The sequence below is a fragment of the Phocoena sinus genome, chromosome 5 (assembly GCF_008692025.1).
Source record: "Phocoena sinus isolate mPhoSin1 chromosome 5, mPhoSin1.pri, whole genome shotgun sequence".
In the NCBI taxonomy this organism is placed as follows: Eukaryota; Metazoa; Chordata; class Mammalia; order Artiodactyla; family Phocoenidae; genus Phocoena; species Phocoena sinus.
In genome coordinates, this window is record NC_045767.1 from 38,755,108 (window position 1) to 38,771,358 (window position 16,251).

Sequence of the window (16,251 nt, forward strand, 5' to 3'; positions counted from 1 at the left end):
CTTTATGCCAAAACATTCTCAGGCTGGAGCAAAGGCTGGTGAACTGATCCCATGGTAGGTAGCCTAGCGGGTGCTGACCACACCTCTCCAGCCACATATGAGTCTCAGAAAAGGACTCTGGGTCAGACCCTGGGTTTAAGCTGGAATCTTCACACACATGCCTTCGTGAAGCATTTTGGTAGCCCTGGCAATAGTCCTTATTTTGATACCTATTGAAGAACAATAGATATTTGTGTGACAGTTCTGGTTTCATACTGTTCCAGTTTTCTTGGGCCTCCATAATAAAGTACCACAGACCGGGGTGGGGGTAGAGTGACTTAAATGACAGAAATTCATTTTCTCACAGATCTGGAGGCCAGAAGTCCAAGATCAAGGTGTCAGCAGGGTTGGTTTCTTCTGAGGCCTCTCTCCTTGGCTTATAAATGGCCCTTTTCTCCCTGTGACTTCACATCTGTGTGTGTCTGTGTCCTAATCTCCTCTTCTCATAAGGTCACTACTCATATTGGATCAGGGCCCACCCTAGTGACCTCACTTTACCTTAGTCACCTCTTTAAAGACCCTATCTCCAAATATGGTCACATTCTGAGGTGCTGGGGTCTAGAATTTTCACATAGGAATTTGGGAGGGGGACACAGTTCAGCCCATAATATATACCAACAGATAGAATTGAGGCCTGGAGATGCTAAGGGAGAATCACTGAATTATAGAAGTCTAGACTTGAAAAGAACATTTACAGTTGAAGAAACTAAAGCTCAGAGAAGTTAAGTGACTGGCCTGAACTCACTTAGTAAATGGTGACAGAGTTTGAACTCTGCCTTTCCCTCCCTCCCTTTTTCCCTTCCCTCCTTCCTTCCTTCCCTCCCTCCCTCCCTTCTTTCCTTCCTTCCTTCCTTCCTAGAAGAATTGAAAGACCAGCCTCTGTTTGCCCTCTCACTACCTGTGCATCTCTAGCCATTTACTTAATTTTCTAAGCCTCAGTTTCCCTACATCTAAGATAGGGATGACCATTATATCGAAGAGTTGTTGAGGGTTAAAATAAGATAATGCAGACAGACCAAGCCTAGCATAAACACAGTGAAAATCAATCTCCTTTCCCTGTTCTCTCTGATTTATTTATAGTTATTAATTAATGCTTTAATTGAGTCATTCTTTCACCTAGCCATCCATTAGCAGATGTGTACCAAGCACAGGCATGCTCAGTGTAGCACTGGATGCTGTGATCGAGGTCATATTCAATGTAGGGACACACACCTACCTAATGCCATCAGATGTCATCAGAAATGGCTGCAGTGGGAGTTCAGCGATGGGTGGGGAAGGAGTGTGGCATTAACGTGGGGCTCAGTGGAGGCTTTCTGGCAGGCAGAATGTAGATGTGTTTTACAGAATGAGTTGTCTTTCATGGGCAAAGCAGGATAGAGGGTGCATGGAAGGGTCAGGATTGGCTGCCAGCCCCATGAGCTAAGACATGAGCGGGAATGCTTGTGGAAGGGTCTGGAAGGATTAGATTACATTCTGCATCTCCAGGGTGCCTCTTTCCAGTGCTGCAGTCAGGGGGATATGGGGGTGACTCGGCCAGCATCCCCTAGTTCTCCCCGTGTTGTTGTCCTTAGCCTGGAAAAGGGAAGTCATTGGGTTATACCCACCTCGTCTCCTCTGAGCCCTGTCCCCAGGGCAAACTGCTGATTCCTCTCCAGGAAGCGGATTTTCACATTGTAGACTTTGTTCCCATAAAACACCACCAACACATAGGGCTCCGCCCTGGATTTTGTGGAACAGTCTCGGACCAAGAAGGTGCCATCCTGAAGCAAAAGGAAGAACAATGATCTTCTCAGGCATCAGAATCAGAATCCAACCTCCCAACTGTGGCAGTAGTGAAGCTTGTATGCCTGAGATTCCCAAATGGCTTTAGTTTTTGGCAAACCAGTTCTTTATTCAATTTAATTCAGTAAGTATTTATTGAGGCTTAGTTTGTCTAAAGGGTTCTTAATTTTCTGAGAAGTACACCAGTCAGATTACAACACCCCCTACTTCGAAATCTTCCAATATTCCCTGCTGTCTTCAGCAACATGCCGACAACCGTAGCATAATGTTCAAGGATAGATGCACCGGCATCTCCTGTGGTTTTATCTCTGTCACTCCTGCAGTCTCCAGCCCCTGGATGATGGCACCAGTCAAGCCACCATTTCCCAGGGGCACCATCTTGCTTTTGGGTTCCCAGCTTTTGCACAAGCCACCCCCTCTGCATGGAATAGCCCTCTCCTTCCCTCCTTGGGGGTGCCTCCCTCCATCTGCCAATGTTCACATTTCCTGTTCTGTTGATGTTCAGGTTATTATCCTAAAGACAGTGGGAGCCATCACAGGCTTTGAGCAGGAGAGGCTTTGAGTTGGTACTCTGCATGGGGAGATGTCAATATAGGCCTAGGGTCCCCAAAACAGATGTGGGGCTTCAAAGTCACTGGTGTCAAAATGAGTGAAGAGACTGTATGAAGGAGAAGAAAATATAGGCTGAGGTGAGGTGAAAGGATGTTCAGGGCAAGCAAGAAGAGACAGGAAGTATTCTAAGGAGATGTCTCAAAGACAGACAGAAACCCAGAAGCTTCAGTGTCATAGAAGTGGAGCGGGGGAGAGCGAGGGTTTCCAAAAGAAGGTCAACAGTATGAAATAGTCTGAGGGCTGTGAATAGGCCAACTATAAATATAATATAAAATAATCAGACACACCCTGGAGAGCAGCTTAGGATGAAGGTCTGGTCGTAAAAGGCTAAGAAATGGAGCAATCTTCCTAAACATACACACACGTACAAGGCTTAGTTTTGTGGTTACATTGTGTCATTTACATGACGAAAAATACTGAAAAATCTGTAACTGTAATTGCATAGATTTTTGTGTAGGTGGTTGTAAATAATCTATAAAGAATAAATCTAATTAGGTGTGTGTGGTACTTACTATCTATTCTTTATATAGATAGGTATTATATATGATTTATATTTATAATAACTGTTATATATATTATCTCCTCTATAGAATATATTTCATATCTATGTTTATATATATCTATAACTAATATTTATAGATATTATGTGTACATATATAATAATGATTATAATACTGTATAACAATACTATAAGTATATTAAATTTATAAACAATACTATAAAACTACAGTGATGCCATGATGATGCTGGCAGCTAAGGTTTACTGAAAACTGCTCTCAAGATGCCATGCACTTTACACACATTTCATTTGATCCTTACGTAAAATTTGAGGAGGTATTTTATCCCCATTTTACAGGTAAGGGAATTAGGGTCTAATTGTCTAAGTGGATCCTCTCACACATCACAGCTAATCAATGGAATACCTGAAAGTCAAGGTGAAATTCTTTCTATAAATATACCAACCTCCAAGTACATAAAGTGGATTCAAGGAATTTTCTGGAACCTGTTCTGCCAAAAACATTCAGCTGTAATTAAAGCCTTAAGACTCAAGCACATTCTTTTCTGTTATGGTTTATCATAGGATATTGAATATAGTTCTCTGTGCTATACAGTAGGAACTTGTTGTTTATCCACTCTATACATAAAAGCTTACATCTGCTAACCCCAACCTCCCACTCCATCCCTCTTCCTTCCCCCTCCCCCTTAGCAACCACCAGTCTGTTCTCTATGTCCCTGAATCTGTTTCTGTTTCATAGATAGGTTCTTTTGTGTCATATGTGTATAACTGAATCACTTTACTGTACAGCCATAATTAACACAACATTGTAAATCAACTATACTTCAATAAGAAAAAAAAATTAAAAAAAAAGACCCAAACACAGAACATAGCCAAAGATCACAAAGGAAGAGGAGGCCAAGACATGTGGCCAGTTTTGGGGTTTATCATCTTAGACTCTGCAATGAGTTTGTCACAATGAATCTGGGCAATCCTGCAATTTGAATTAAATTATCTTACATAAATGGGAAACACGTTTTGACAAAACGAACTGAGACAAACAAAATAGGAAAATATGAAGTCATTCAACTGAGTTTCTGTTTCTCAGTGCTTTTTGGGAGGAGGCAGAAACAGGCACAGAGAATGGGGCAAGGGAGCGTTGAGAGTGCCCAAACACAGCTGGAAGGACATTATGTGGCATGTACATTGCCCTTCTAGTACTGTCCACACAGGGGCTCCTGGAAGCAGGTCTTCTAAGAGCTATTTTCCCTTGGGAAAGAGGCTAAGAGAGTGTGACCGACCGCTGATTAGCCAAGAAGAGACAGGGTTGGAGCTGGCACCACTGTGCCACCATTAGACCCAGCAGAGGTCAGTTGTGCATGAGATTCCCTGGGGAGAGGGAAGGGAGGGTGCTCCAGCCAAGGCACCACCCAGCCACCTATGACTCCCCTTCCAGAATGTAAAGAACTCTAGTGGCTACTAGAGGCAGCTGTGATTTTGTGAAAAGAGGACTGATCATGAATATAGATTCTGCCACTTTCTCTACCTTGTAATTGAAACCTTAGCATCGGTTTCCTTATCTAGAGAATGACATAGTTTCATTAATTCCTAATATGTTCAAGATACTTTAACAACTGTATTAATTTCCTACTGTTGCTATAACAAATTCCTATGAACTTAAAGGACTACATCACAAATTTATTCTCTTACAATTCTGGGGGTTGAAGTCCAACATGGGTCTCACTAGGCTAAAATCAAGGTCTCAGCCAAGCTGTGCTCTTTCTAGAAACCCTAAGGGAAAATGCATTTCCTTGTTTTTTCCGGCTTCTAGAAGCCACCACTTGTGCCTTTACCTGTGGTCCTCTATGTCTAACTCTGATACTGCTGCCTCTCTCTTATAGGGACCCTTGTGATTATATTAAACTCTCCCCAATAATCCAGAATAATCTCCCTATCTCAAGATTCCTAACTTAATCCCACCTGCAAATTCCTTTTCCAAATAAGGTGACATAGTCACAGGTATTGGGGATTAGAATGTGGATATATCGTGATGGGGGAGCATTTTCTGTTTACCATAGTAACTTACATATAATTTATCTTATTTAATTTTTTACTATTAATTCTAAAAGCTAGGCTTTATTAAAATTTATTGAGGACCTATCATTTATTCACCCATCCACTAATTAACTAACTCATTCATTTTTGTATTTTCTGATTCAGCAGTGACCATTGTATTGGTTAGCTGAGGATAGGTTTTGGTGTCGCATCAGTCTTGAGAGCCTTTCTACCATTTCTAAACAATCTAGTATAGTTCTCTGCATATAGTAGAGTAGTTGCTTAATAACTATTTTCTATTTGTGATGATGGGTGCAGTAGTCATTTGATCTGATCACAAATATCACAGGTTTCCTCTTTTTTTGGTCACATGTAGCTTTGTACTTTTTTCACCCTCTTTGAAGTTAGGTCTGGTCATGGGACTTACTCTGGCCAATGAAATGTGAGCAAAGATGCAGCATGTTAAATTTGAGAGGATGTGTTGAGAGGCAGTATGTGATTGGTGTGAGCATACATTGAGATGGAGCCTCTAGCAGTGTGGGTCTACCCACCCAAACCTGTCTTGAGCATGGAGCTCAAACAAAAAATAAAGTTCTGTTATGCTAAGCAACTGAGATCTCAGGGCTGTTTGTTACTACAGCATAACCTATCACATACTGACTATTACAGCATTCATGATCCCTGCTCCTTTCCTGAAGAAGTGAGACATAAAAACCCAACTGTACCTTGGGCAGACCTGTAGGAAGGAGATGAAATTTGAACAAAGCAGAAGGATGGCACCTTCCATTGCAACCTCCATTTATACCCCAGCTTCCACATTTGATCTCCAAAATAGTTCCTTAGGGTTGATTTTACTATTTTCATTTAAGAAAGAAAGAAACCTGCATTTACAGATATGTAGGAACTTGAGAAAGTCACGCAGCTGATAAGTGGTACAACCAAGTCTCAAATATAAAACTCTGTTTGAAAGCCCACTTTCAACGACAACCTCTCCAACACTGAGAAATACAGGGTGAGGCAGGAACTACATCAAAGTGCACTGCTTGTTACATCCTGTGACCTATGGGCAGAAAACCATAGGATGACTACAGAAACAATGTGATGGGCCCTGGAGAAGCCATTACCTTGTTCTTCTTCATCAATGCCTCTTCCACTGCCTGGCGACTGTATTCTCCAATGTACCATTCGTGGTGCCGGATATCCTGCAGTACAGGTTTAAATGATGAATATTTTAGGGTCAAAGGAAATGATTAATTATTAATTAAAATTTGTTTTTATTCCACTAGTGCCAAATCACAGTTGGATTTATGGGAGATACGCAGTATAAAATTTCTGTCCCCAGATCTTGAGTTAGACACAGAAAAAGTAATGGCAGCTTAGGAATTATGAAATTGGCATGACAAAATCTGTCTGTCATTGAGAGTAACCAGAAATGTCACTCCATCTACTGAGAAAGGTGCTTTGGCACCAAACTCAAAATGGATAATAAACCATTTATCTGTCAATGCTGTCTGGACCTGTACCTGCTGAAGCTTATTGAGGTGGAATATATATTGTTTATGATCCCTATGAGGCCCTAGGCACCATAGAAACAGCAGGGGAGGGGAAGACAGGTACAGATTGAGAGCATCTTTATGCCAATTGCCTAAAGTCCCATGTAGTAGTACTGGGATTTGAACCCTAGTCTGTCTGGCTTTCTCCTTGTGCCATACTACCTTATTTATACTAATTTATTTCTTTTGATTGTAAAATCCACATAACAGAGAGAAGAAAGGGCAGTCAGAGAGGCACCATGGATCTGCAATTCCTTTACCGAGTCCCAAGGATAATAATATTAAATAATCCTTTGCATGAGTCCAACGTCTCCAAGGATATCCCTCATTCATTATCCCAGTCCATGCCTGCAAGAATCCTGTGAGGCAGGCATTGCCAGGACAGTGGAGGCTCAGGAAGTCAACTTCTGTTACATGTGGCAAGAACTAGGGATGTGACATCAGGTCTTTGGTCTCCCAAAGTACCTGGTCCTCCCAGCACAATCTTGATCCTTCCAATGATGGGTACAGCAAACATATGTGAGCGCCACTGGGAAAGGCATGAGTTAGCTTCCCTCCCAACTCTCCAGTCTCACTTCCTCTCCCTGCCCCGCTCCCCAGTCTGAGGACAAGCCAGATGTACTTGCTGTTGTCTAGACACACACAGCTTCAGGGCTTGGTGTGAGCTAGCCCCGCCCCCTGTCTGGAATCCCTCCTTCTCCTCACTCTCCTTCTCCCTGGCTCTGCCATTCTCTTCCATCAAGTTTTGGGGCAAAGTCACCTATTATTTGAGGCCTCCTTTGGTATGAATTCCTTTACTTAGTCCCTACCCCTAGCGGAGGGTTGGTGCTGGAAGGTCCAGAGGCAGGACCTGTTCCACTCCAGCAAAGCCAAGTAACAGGCTCCAGAAACAAAGGGCAGCTCAGAGAAAGTGCCCTCAAAGGGCATCTCTCTGCAGAACTGGGAGCTCTCTGAGCTGATAGTGGTCTGCTGCTTCTGGGAGCCTCTCTGCCAGTCCCGGGGCTTGGCAGGGCTCCGTCATGGTGTGCTTCATCTACTCTGATTTTGTTTATTTGTTCAAGCTGGAAGACACTTAGAGGTTTTATAACCCCGTAGTTCTCCAGGTGTGATCATGAGTGCTGGCTGGTGAGTTTAGGTGCTGCTCAAACACAGAATTAGATAACTCTGAATTACCTGGGGCCGGTGGGAAGTGGTTCCCTTTCAGTTCTCTTTCTAGCCCTTTGAATAATCCAAGAGGGGCATTTCATTTTGGTGCTATTTTGTCCTTAATATCTCTCTGGTATTTCTAATCTCTCCTTATGCTGAGATTCATTAGCGAGTGATGGCATCCTGCTACAATTTTTTTTTTAACATCTTTATTGGAGTATAATTACTTTACAATGGTGTGTTTGTTTCTGGTTTATAACAAAGTGAATCAGCTATACATATACATATGTCCCCATATCTCTTCCCCCTTGCGCCTCCCTCCCTCCCACCCTCCCTATCCCACCGCTCCTGCTAAAATTTAATAGCCTTGTTTTGTTTGAGCTACAATAAAATTTTTTTCAAAAATGTGATAAAATATACACATCATAAGATTTACCACTTAACCATTTTCAATTGTTCATACAATGCAGTGGCATTGAGCACATTCACATTTCTTTGCAGCCAGCATCACGATCCAGCTCTAAAATATTTTCATTATCCCAAACTGAAACTCTGTACACATTCAACAACAACTCCCATTATCTCCTCCCCCTAGCCCCTTGTAACCACCATTCTACTTTCTGTCTCTATGAATTTACTTATTTTACCCTCATATAACGAGAATCATATATTTGTCCTTTTGTGTCTGACTCATTTCACTTAGTATCATGTTTTTAAGGTTCATCTATGTTGTAGCACCTGTCAGAATTTCATTCTTTTTTACAGCTGAATAATGTTACTACATTTTCTGTATCCATTTATTTGTTGATGGACATTTGGGTTGTTTCTACCACTTGGCTATTATAAATAGTGCTGTTGTCAACATGGATGTAAAAATATCTGTTTGGGTCCCTGCTTTCATTTCTTTTGGGTATATAGCTAGAAGTAGAATGCTGCAATTAGTTTTAATATTACTTTCTGGGACTTCTCCGGTGGTGCAGTGGTTAAGAATCCACTGCCAATGCAGGGGACACAGTTTCGATCCCTGGTCTGGGAAGATCCCACATGTCGTGGAGCGGCTAAGCCTGTGTGCCACAACTACTGAGCCTGTGCTCTAGAGCCTGCGAGCCACAACTACAGAAGCCCGCGTGTCACAATTCCTGAAGCCCGTGTGCCTAAAGCCCGTGCTCCGCAACAAGAGAAGCCACCACAATGAGAAGCACGTGCACCACAATGAAGAGTAGCCCCTGCTCACTGCAACTAGAGAAAGCCTGTGGGTAGCAACGAAGACCCAACACAGCCCAAAATAAATAAATAAAATAAATTTAAAAAAAGGATTACTTTATATGTATGTGATACTGGTTTTCTATTTGGAGTAGTGATATAAAATGAAAAAAAGTTAACTTGATTAAGTATAACATTATTATTGATAGTACATGGACAGGCCACAGATCATAAAGGTGCGTTCAAATAGTTGAAATCAGGGCAATCCTTATTTAGTGCAAGCCTCTCCCATGCTTGAGGAATCCAGGCTCTGGGAGGGATGTAACTTTTGGATAGACATCTAGTTAGGACCCTGGGATTCCAGCGCTTATGAAGGAGATGATGAGGAAAAGGAAACCAGGTCTGTAAGAAGGGGCAACAAAAGAATTATGTGCAAAACATTCCCCAAAGTCAAACTTAACTGTATGAGACATCTTTTAGAATTAAGGTCAAAATTAATGTAAATATAAGGACAACCAATGGCGCTTGGGACGCTGTAGGGATTATGAGTAATTGACCACAGAGGTATTCTATGTACTCTACTTCTGCTTAAAATCTTTTGCAAGCTCTGTAGCAGAACCCTGAGCATATGAGGATATGGGATGGAGATCCAGAAGAAGCATGTCTTTTTGTGCCTTATTGTGAAAGACTTTAATAAGTAATGTTGCAAGATGATTGAGCATAGAATTTACAAAGAAAGTTTTATCCCCCCATATAAGTAAGTATAAGTGCAACATGGTCTGAGAAGAACTGATTGTAGGGATGGAGAATATTTTAGAAAGAGACCAGGAAATAAATGAAGGGCAAGCAAGAATCCCTCTACTATCTATTTTCATCTCTCCCTCCTCTTTATGTCTCCTCTGGGGCAGAGACCATAGCTTCTAGCAGGTTGTCTGGTCTAGAATAAGTGCTCAACACATGCTTCCTAGACTGTTCAAATGAAATGAGCATACAATACGTGATCTTTTGTTGGAAAAACAATTGCAATATCTAAATCCCCATCAATTCTAAAAGATTACTGAACAGTCAATAAATATAAAACAGTCCTAAATCTCTATTTTTTGGATTAATTTTAAAAAAGCACTTTTAGAATCTGGAAATATGCAAGTTAAAGAGTCTAGTGAGGGCTTCCCTGGTGGCGCAGTGGTTGAGAGTCCGCCTGCCGATGCAGGGGACACGGGTTTGTGGCCCAGTCCGGGAAGATCTCACATGCCGCGGAGCGGCTGGGCCCGTGAGCCATGGCTGCTGAGCCTGCGTGTCCGGAGCCTGTGCTCCGCAACGGGAGAGGCCACAACAGCGAGAGGCCCGCGTACAGCAAAAAAAAAAGAAAAATATTACATAGCAAAATGCTTTAAAAAATATTAAACCCCAATAATACATAGCCAGAAGGGGAAAACTCAGATCCAGTCATAATGATCTCCTTTTAAGCACTGTTCAAGAAAGCTCTCTTTAGATGCTAAGTTCATCTAGAAAAATATTGCAGAGAAGTGTGTGTTTTACCTCTTTGTCAGACCTTGTGGGGAGAGGTTTCTTCCTGCTCGTGTTTTTACAACATAGCGAATTTTCCAGAAGGCCATAGCTGGCTGGAGACGGACATCTCTGAGGAGGATAGGACTGCATGCTTTCTTTATGATCTGGAAAAATAAATTCACATTTAAATATGATTGCTTTACAGTCTCAGACTGCGTCCCTCTGACAAGGAGCTGGAACCCATCCCTCCCTCCTGTGTCTATGGCAACCTTGGTCTGTACCACCATCATCTCACTACAGATAGCAGTCTCCTCTAGACTCTTCTCTTGCTTCAGCTTTTGCCCCTGTCTCTTTAGGGCATCCAGAGTTATCTTTAAAAAATGTAATTCTGACTTTGCCACCTCCCCGCCCCCCAGTACAAATCCTTCCATGATTTCCTTTACACCTGGAAGAAAATCCAAATGTTTTAACTTCTGTCAATAAGGCCCCAGATAATCTTTCTTTTATTTCTTCATCCAGCCCCCATCCTCCACACTGTTTTGCCCATAATGAACTCTGTTCAGTTTCTTTAACAAGCCAAGCTTGTTCCCAACTCAGAAAACACCATTTTTTAAATGTAAAAGAATAAATTTTTGTTTTAATGGAACATCATTTTTAACCTGAAAGAATGACTAACACAGACTATCATTATTCAGACTTGGGCACTTGGCAGATACTTTAATAAAAATGAACAAAGTAAGCCTGTCACTTCATGGAAAGCAACTGGTAGTATTTGTGGCCAATTTTAAAATTAGACTTTTCAAGTGCAAACTGGAATTTGGAAAAACTTGTATCTGCCACCGTGACTGAATAGCATATCCACAGTTAGACTTTTCTGATGAGATTGGAGGTGTTACGTGCAAATGTGATTTAAAACAATATTATGTACTAAAATAAGTTAACATAGAAAATATCTGCTCAGGTCTGTGAACCACTGTTTTCCAAGTGACTAATATATGATGCTACAAAATCATGCCTGTGTAAAAGATTCTTTAGAAGGGAAGATAGATCGATGGATTTTAAAGTAACAGAATACAAAAAGTTCATTGAAACACTTGTCCAGTTTTGATGTGGTATTTTCTCTACATACTTCAATAAAAATAACATTTCCACTGTGTCATTCCAGTAAACACTAATAAAAAATGAATTTCAACAAATTAAGGCCACAAGGAAGGAGTGAGGTGTTAGAAGGAATACTTAAAAAAAGATATTTATAAATATATTAGTAATTTAAAGCAAGGATTAAGTGTATACAAATTATAAGGCTTTGAGGGTACAAAAACAATATCAAAATAAAATATTAGACAGTAATAACATATAAAATGGAAAAGGGGTGATTAGTATTAAGGCAGAATAATAAGCTATTTAGTCTTAATTCAGTCTAGAAAACAGTCTATTACCCAAGTTATAGTTCTGGTTAGTAGATTAATAAGAGCTTTGAAAAAAATGGAATAGTTATATTCACACAGTATATTTTTGAGACAAAATACTAAATAAAACATTAGCAAATTTTTATATGCCAGTTATTGTAATGCAAGTTATATGTGTATTTATTCTGCTCTTTGTCATCAAAATGCCAAATTTCTCTGTAGGCTTACTAAGAAGAGCAAAGAATGCACCTGCAACATTGAAAGTTCTATTTCAAGGGTTCCAAGGTTTGTGGCTTTTAATGAGGAGTCTAAGAATATAGGGAATTACATGTATCAAAATGTTTGTTTTAGATAAGTGTTTGATCAATTAAAGTTGAAATTACATTCATCATAGTAAGTTAATTTCACTCACCAATTTATGACTAAAAATAGGAATAATGCTAAAGACATTTCTGTCTTTTCAAATTTTATTTTATAAGGAAAAGAGCTCTACTTTCAAACACAGTACAGCATCCATACCATCAGAGCAAAATTATCCTAAGTTTGCTGTATTGTTGGGAAGAGGATATGAACTTCAGAGTTTTAAAATTCAAGCATACTATTTATTTATTTAGCTAAACACTGAAGGTAAGCAATGGAAGAATAGAATTTGTATAACTTTCTAGAAAGAGAAAAAAAGAGGAGTAAAGAAGAAATGAATCCAATATATGGCAGGAAAAGAAAAAAAGTCAATAAAATTGGCAAATAGGAGGCACAACAAAATATAAAAATTGATTCAAAAATGTTAGTAATTACAATAAATATCAATGGTGTAAGTTTAATACTTAAAAATCAGGTGCAGATTGGTTTAAAAATTCCAGGTCTGTGCTAATTACACATCTGAAATATAATGACACAAAAGGATCACTAATGAAAGGATGGAGAACCATAGACCAGGCAAATCCTAACCAAGAGAAAACTAAAAGAGTTATTGAAATATAAAAAAAAAAGACTTTAACAACTTTATTTTAAATCATAGTGAATCAATACATAAAGACATTATTTAAATGGCCATAGCTATCTTTTCAACATGGATTGAAACAGTAAGAACATACTTCGGAGTAAAAAATAACCATTATCAGCGTTTCATATCAGTTTGTGTGGCATACATAATAGAGTTCAGTGATTATGAATTTTTCTTGATATTGTGGCAACTGATTTAATATATTTCAACTCTGAGTGCCTTGCTTGAATATTTAAAAATTCTACTTGAAAAAGAATTTGGAAACAGCTATGTGCATTTGTAGTCTATTCAGAGAATGAGTTATAAAAAAACAAAACAAACAAACAAAAAACAACTTTGCCATGCTAGTTCCCCTGAAGACCTGGATGGATTTTTGCTTAATAAATGAATAAAATTCCGAGCATGTAATCCCCTACAAGTATTTAATTGATTTTGTTCTTAAGTAATGGCAGTAATCTTTGGAAAGTTTTCTTTATATAAAACATTGCATTTGAGTTTTATAACTGCAAGAAATAGGACTGTCCTACTTGGAGAATAGAGGATTACATTAATAAAGAGGTTGACACAGGGTAAATGGAAGAACAATAAAGAGAACAATGTGTAGGTGGGCAATAAAATTAGGGTAGTCTAATAAAAACGGTATGGGTTGTAGAACCATACTGATATCAATATTTACTAATATTTGAAAATTCTCATGTATATAAAGCTCTTAGTACAGTGTCTGGTCCATACTAGTCACTCAATAAATGCTACTGCTGTTAGTGTTATTAGAGAAACAGCTCTAGATGTTTCTTTTGAAACTTAGAATAAAACCATTGTTTTAAGCAGCTCTCCATACTTATTAGCAAATTTTAACCTTACCCTTACATAAAATTTAAAAAATAATTTTCTAAGTAAAGAGCCATATATTTCAAAGAACATTTATAAAATGCAGATAGAAAGGATAACATTAATGAACAAAGACTAAAACAAACAAAAGAGAAAAGAAATCATCCACCACCCCAAATTTAGAGAGTAATGTTACTATTTTGGAATATCACCAAACCTTTCTGGATTGTCTTCCAATATATCAAAATCATTTTCTTTTTGTCCTGAGATCCATCTACTTAGCCTCTTAATAGCTTAGCTTGAATTCATTTATCAGAGAATTGAGCAAAGTCTGTTTATCAAGTAGTAACTTAGATATCAAGAGTAACTGAATATTTTCAAATTTTTTTCTCATTTGTTAGATAAGGATAATGATATCTACATTGACAGAGAAGTAGTTATCATGAGTCTAAGTGAAGAGTACTGTCTCCCTCATCTGAAGTGTTCAGCTTAAAACCAGTAAGCTTTAGCGAGCCCACTAGACTCAGAACTCTATGTGTGCCTGGATTGTGTGCTATTTTCTGTACATCTAATTTCTGCAAAGCACTGGTGACCCAAGGGTGAATTTTTACCCAGGAGAATGAACATCACTCAGGAAGCTGATAGCATCACAGAGTTCAAGCACTGGGTAGTTAAAGGATGGGGCTGTCTCTATTCTGTACGCTTAGGGCCCAGCCCAATGGGGTATAAAACATGTGCTTGATGGATATTTGGGGTTTTTTTGTTGTTCTTAAAATATTTTTAAAAGTTACTTTTTATTGGAGTATAGTTGATTTACAATTTGTGTTAGTTTCTGCTGTATAGCAAATTGAGATATTTGTTGACTAAAAAAGGAATTAATGGTATTTGAAGGCACTGGAGGCCAAAACATTTCCTTTGTCCACCCCAGGCCATTTCTTTAAGCAGCCTGTTTTTTCTAAGATGAGTAGAGAACAATCTACATGACCCCAGTACTAATGATCCACTCCAGCCAGAGGGTACTTGACTGGACTCATGTCTTTGAAGACAGTCCCACTTCACTAACACTGCTGTTCCATTCCTTAATTGTTCTTTATTTTTAGCAATATTTTCTTTTTAACATCTTTATTGGAGTATAATTGCTTTACAGTGTTATGTTAGCTTCTGCTGTATAACAAAGTAAATCAACTGTAAGTATACATCTATCCTCATATCCCCTCCCTCTTCTGTCTCCCTCTCACCCTCCCTATCCCACCTCTCTAGGTGGAGACAAAGCACCGAGCTGATCTCCCTGTGCTATGCAGCTGCTTCCCACTAGCTATCTATTTTACATATAGTAGTGTATATATGTCAGTGCTACTTTCTCACTTCGTCTCAGCTTACCCATCCCCCTCCCTGTATCCTTTTTTTTTTTAGATCCCATATATATGTGTTAGCAGGAAGTATTTGTTTTTCTCTTTCCGGCTTACTTCACTCTGTATGACAGACTCTAGGTCCATTCACCTCATTACAAATAACTCAATTTCCTTTCTTTTTATGGCTGAGTAATATTCCATTGTTTATATGTGCCACATCTTCTTTATCCATTCATCTATCGATGGACACTTAGGTTGCTTCCATGTCCTGGCTATTGTAAATAGTGCTGCAATGAACATTGTGGTACATGACTCTTTTTGAATTATGGTTTTCTCAGGGTATATGCCCAGTAGTGGGATTGTTGGGTCATATGGTAGTTCTATTTTTAGTTTTTTAAGGAACTTCCATACTGTTCTCCATAGTGGCTATATCAACTTACATTCCCACCAACAGTGCAAGAGGGTTCCCTTTTCTCCACACCCTCTCGAGCATTTAGTGTTTGTATATATTTTGATGATGGCCATTCTGACCGGTGTGAGGTGATACCTCACTGTAGCTTTGAGTTGCATTTCTCTAATGATTAGTGATGTTTAGCATCCTTTCATGTGTTTGTTGACAATATGTATATCTTCTTTGGAGAAATGTCTATTTAGATCTGCTCATTTTTGCATTGGGTTGTTTGTTTCTTTGCTATTGAGCTGCATGTGCTGCTTTTATATTTTGGAGATTAATCCTTTGTCAGTTGCTTTGTTTGCAGATATTTTCTCCCATTCTGAGGGCTGTCTTTTCATCTTGTTTATGGTTTCCTTTGCTGTGAAAAAGTTTTTAAGTTTCATTAGGTCTCAATTGTTTATTTTTGTTTTTATGTCCATTTCTCTAGGAGGTGGGTCAAAAGGATCTTGCTGTGATTTATGTCATAGAGTGTTCTGCCTATGTTTTCCTCTAAGAGTTTTATAGTGTCTGGCCTTACATTTAGGTCTTTAATCCATTTTGAGTTTATTTTTGTGTATGGTGTTAGGAAGTGTTCTAATTTCATTCATTCAACTATGTTGAATAATAGTGGTGAGAGTAGGCAACCTTGTCTTTTTCCTGATCTTAGAGGAAATGGTTTCAGTTTTTCACCATTGAGAATGATGTTGGCTCTGGGTTTGTCATATATGGCCTTTATTATGTTAAGGTAAGTTCCCTCTATGCCTACTTTCTGAAGAGTTTCTATCATAAATCGGTGTTGAATTGTCTTGAAAGACTTCTGCATCTATTGAG

General features: G+C 39.1%; 1 protein-coding gene across 2 annotated transcripts in view; it reads right to left on the reverse strand.

The window, feature by feature from the left end:
• CLNK (cytokine dependent hematopoietic cell linker) overlaps nucleotides 1-16,251 on the reverse strand; it is a 187,962-nt gene that overhangs the window by 9,386 nt on the left and 162,325 nt on the right. For both annotated transcript variants that reach the window (XM_032631759.1, XM_032631758.1), the window contains exons 16-18: nucleotides 10,426-10,559; nucleotides 6,109-6,186; nucleotides 1,644-1,799 (exon numbers count right to left, since the gene is read on the reverse strand). In XM_032631759.1, coding sequence (XP_032487650.1) covers nucleotides 1,644-1,799; nucleotides 6,109-6,186; nucleotides 10,426-10,559 — 368 coding nt within the window. The remainder of the gene's footprint in view (nucleotides 1-1,643; nucleotides 1,800-6,108; nucleotides 6,187-10,425; nucleotides 10,560-16,251) is intronic.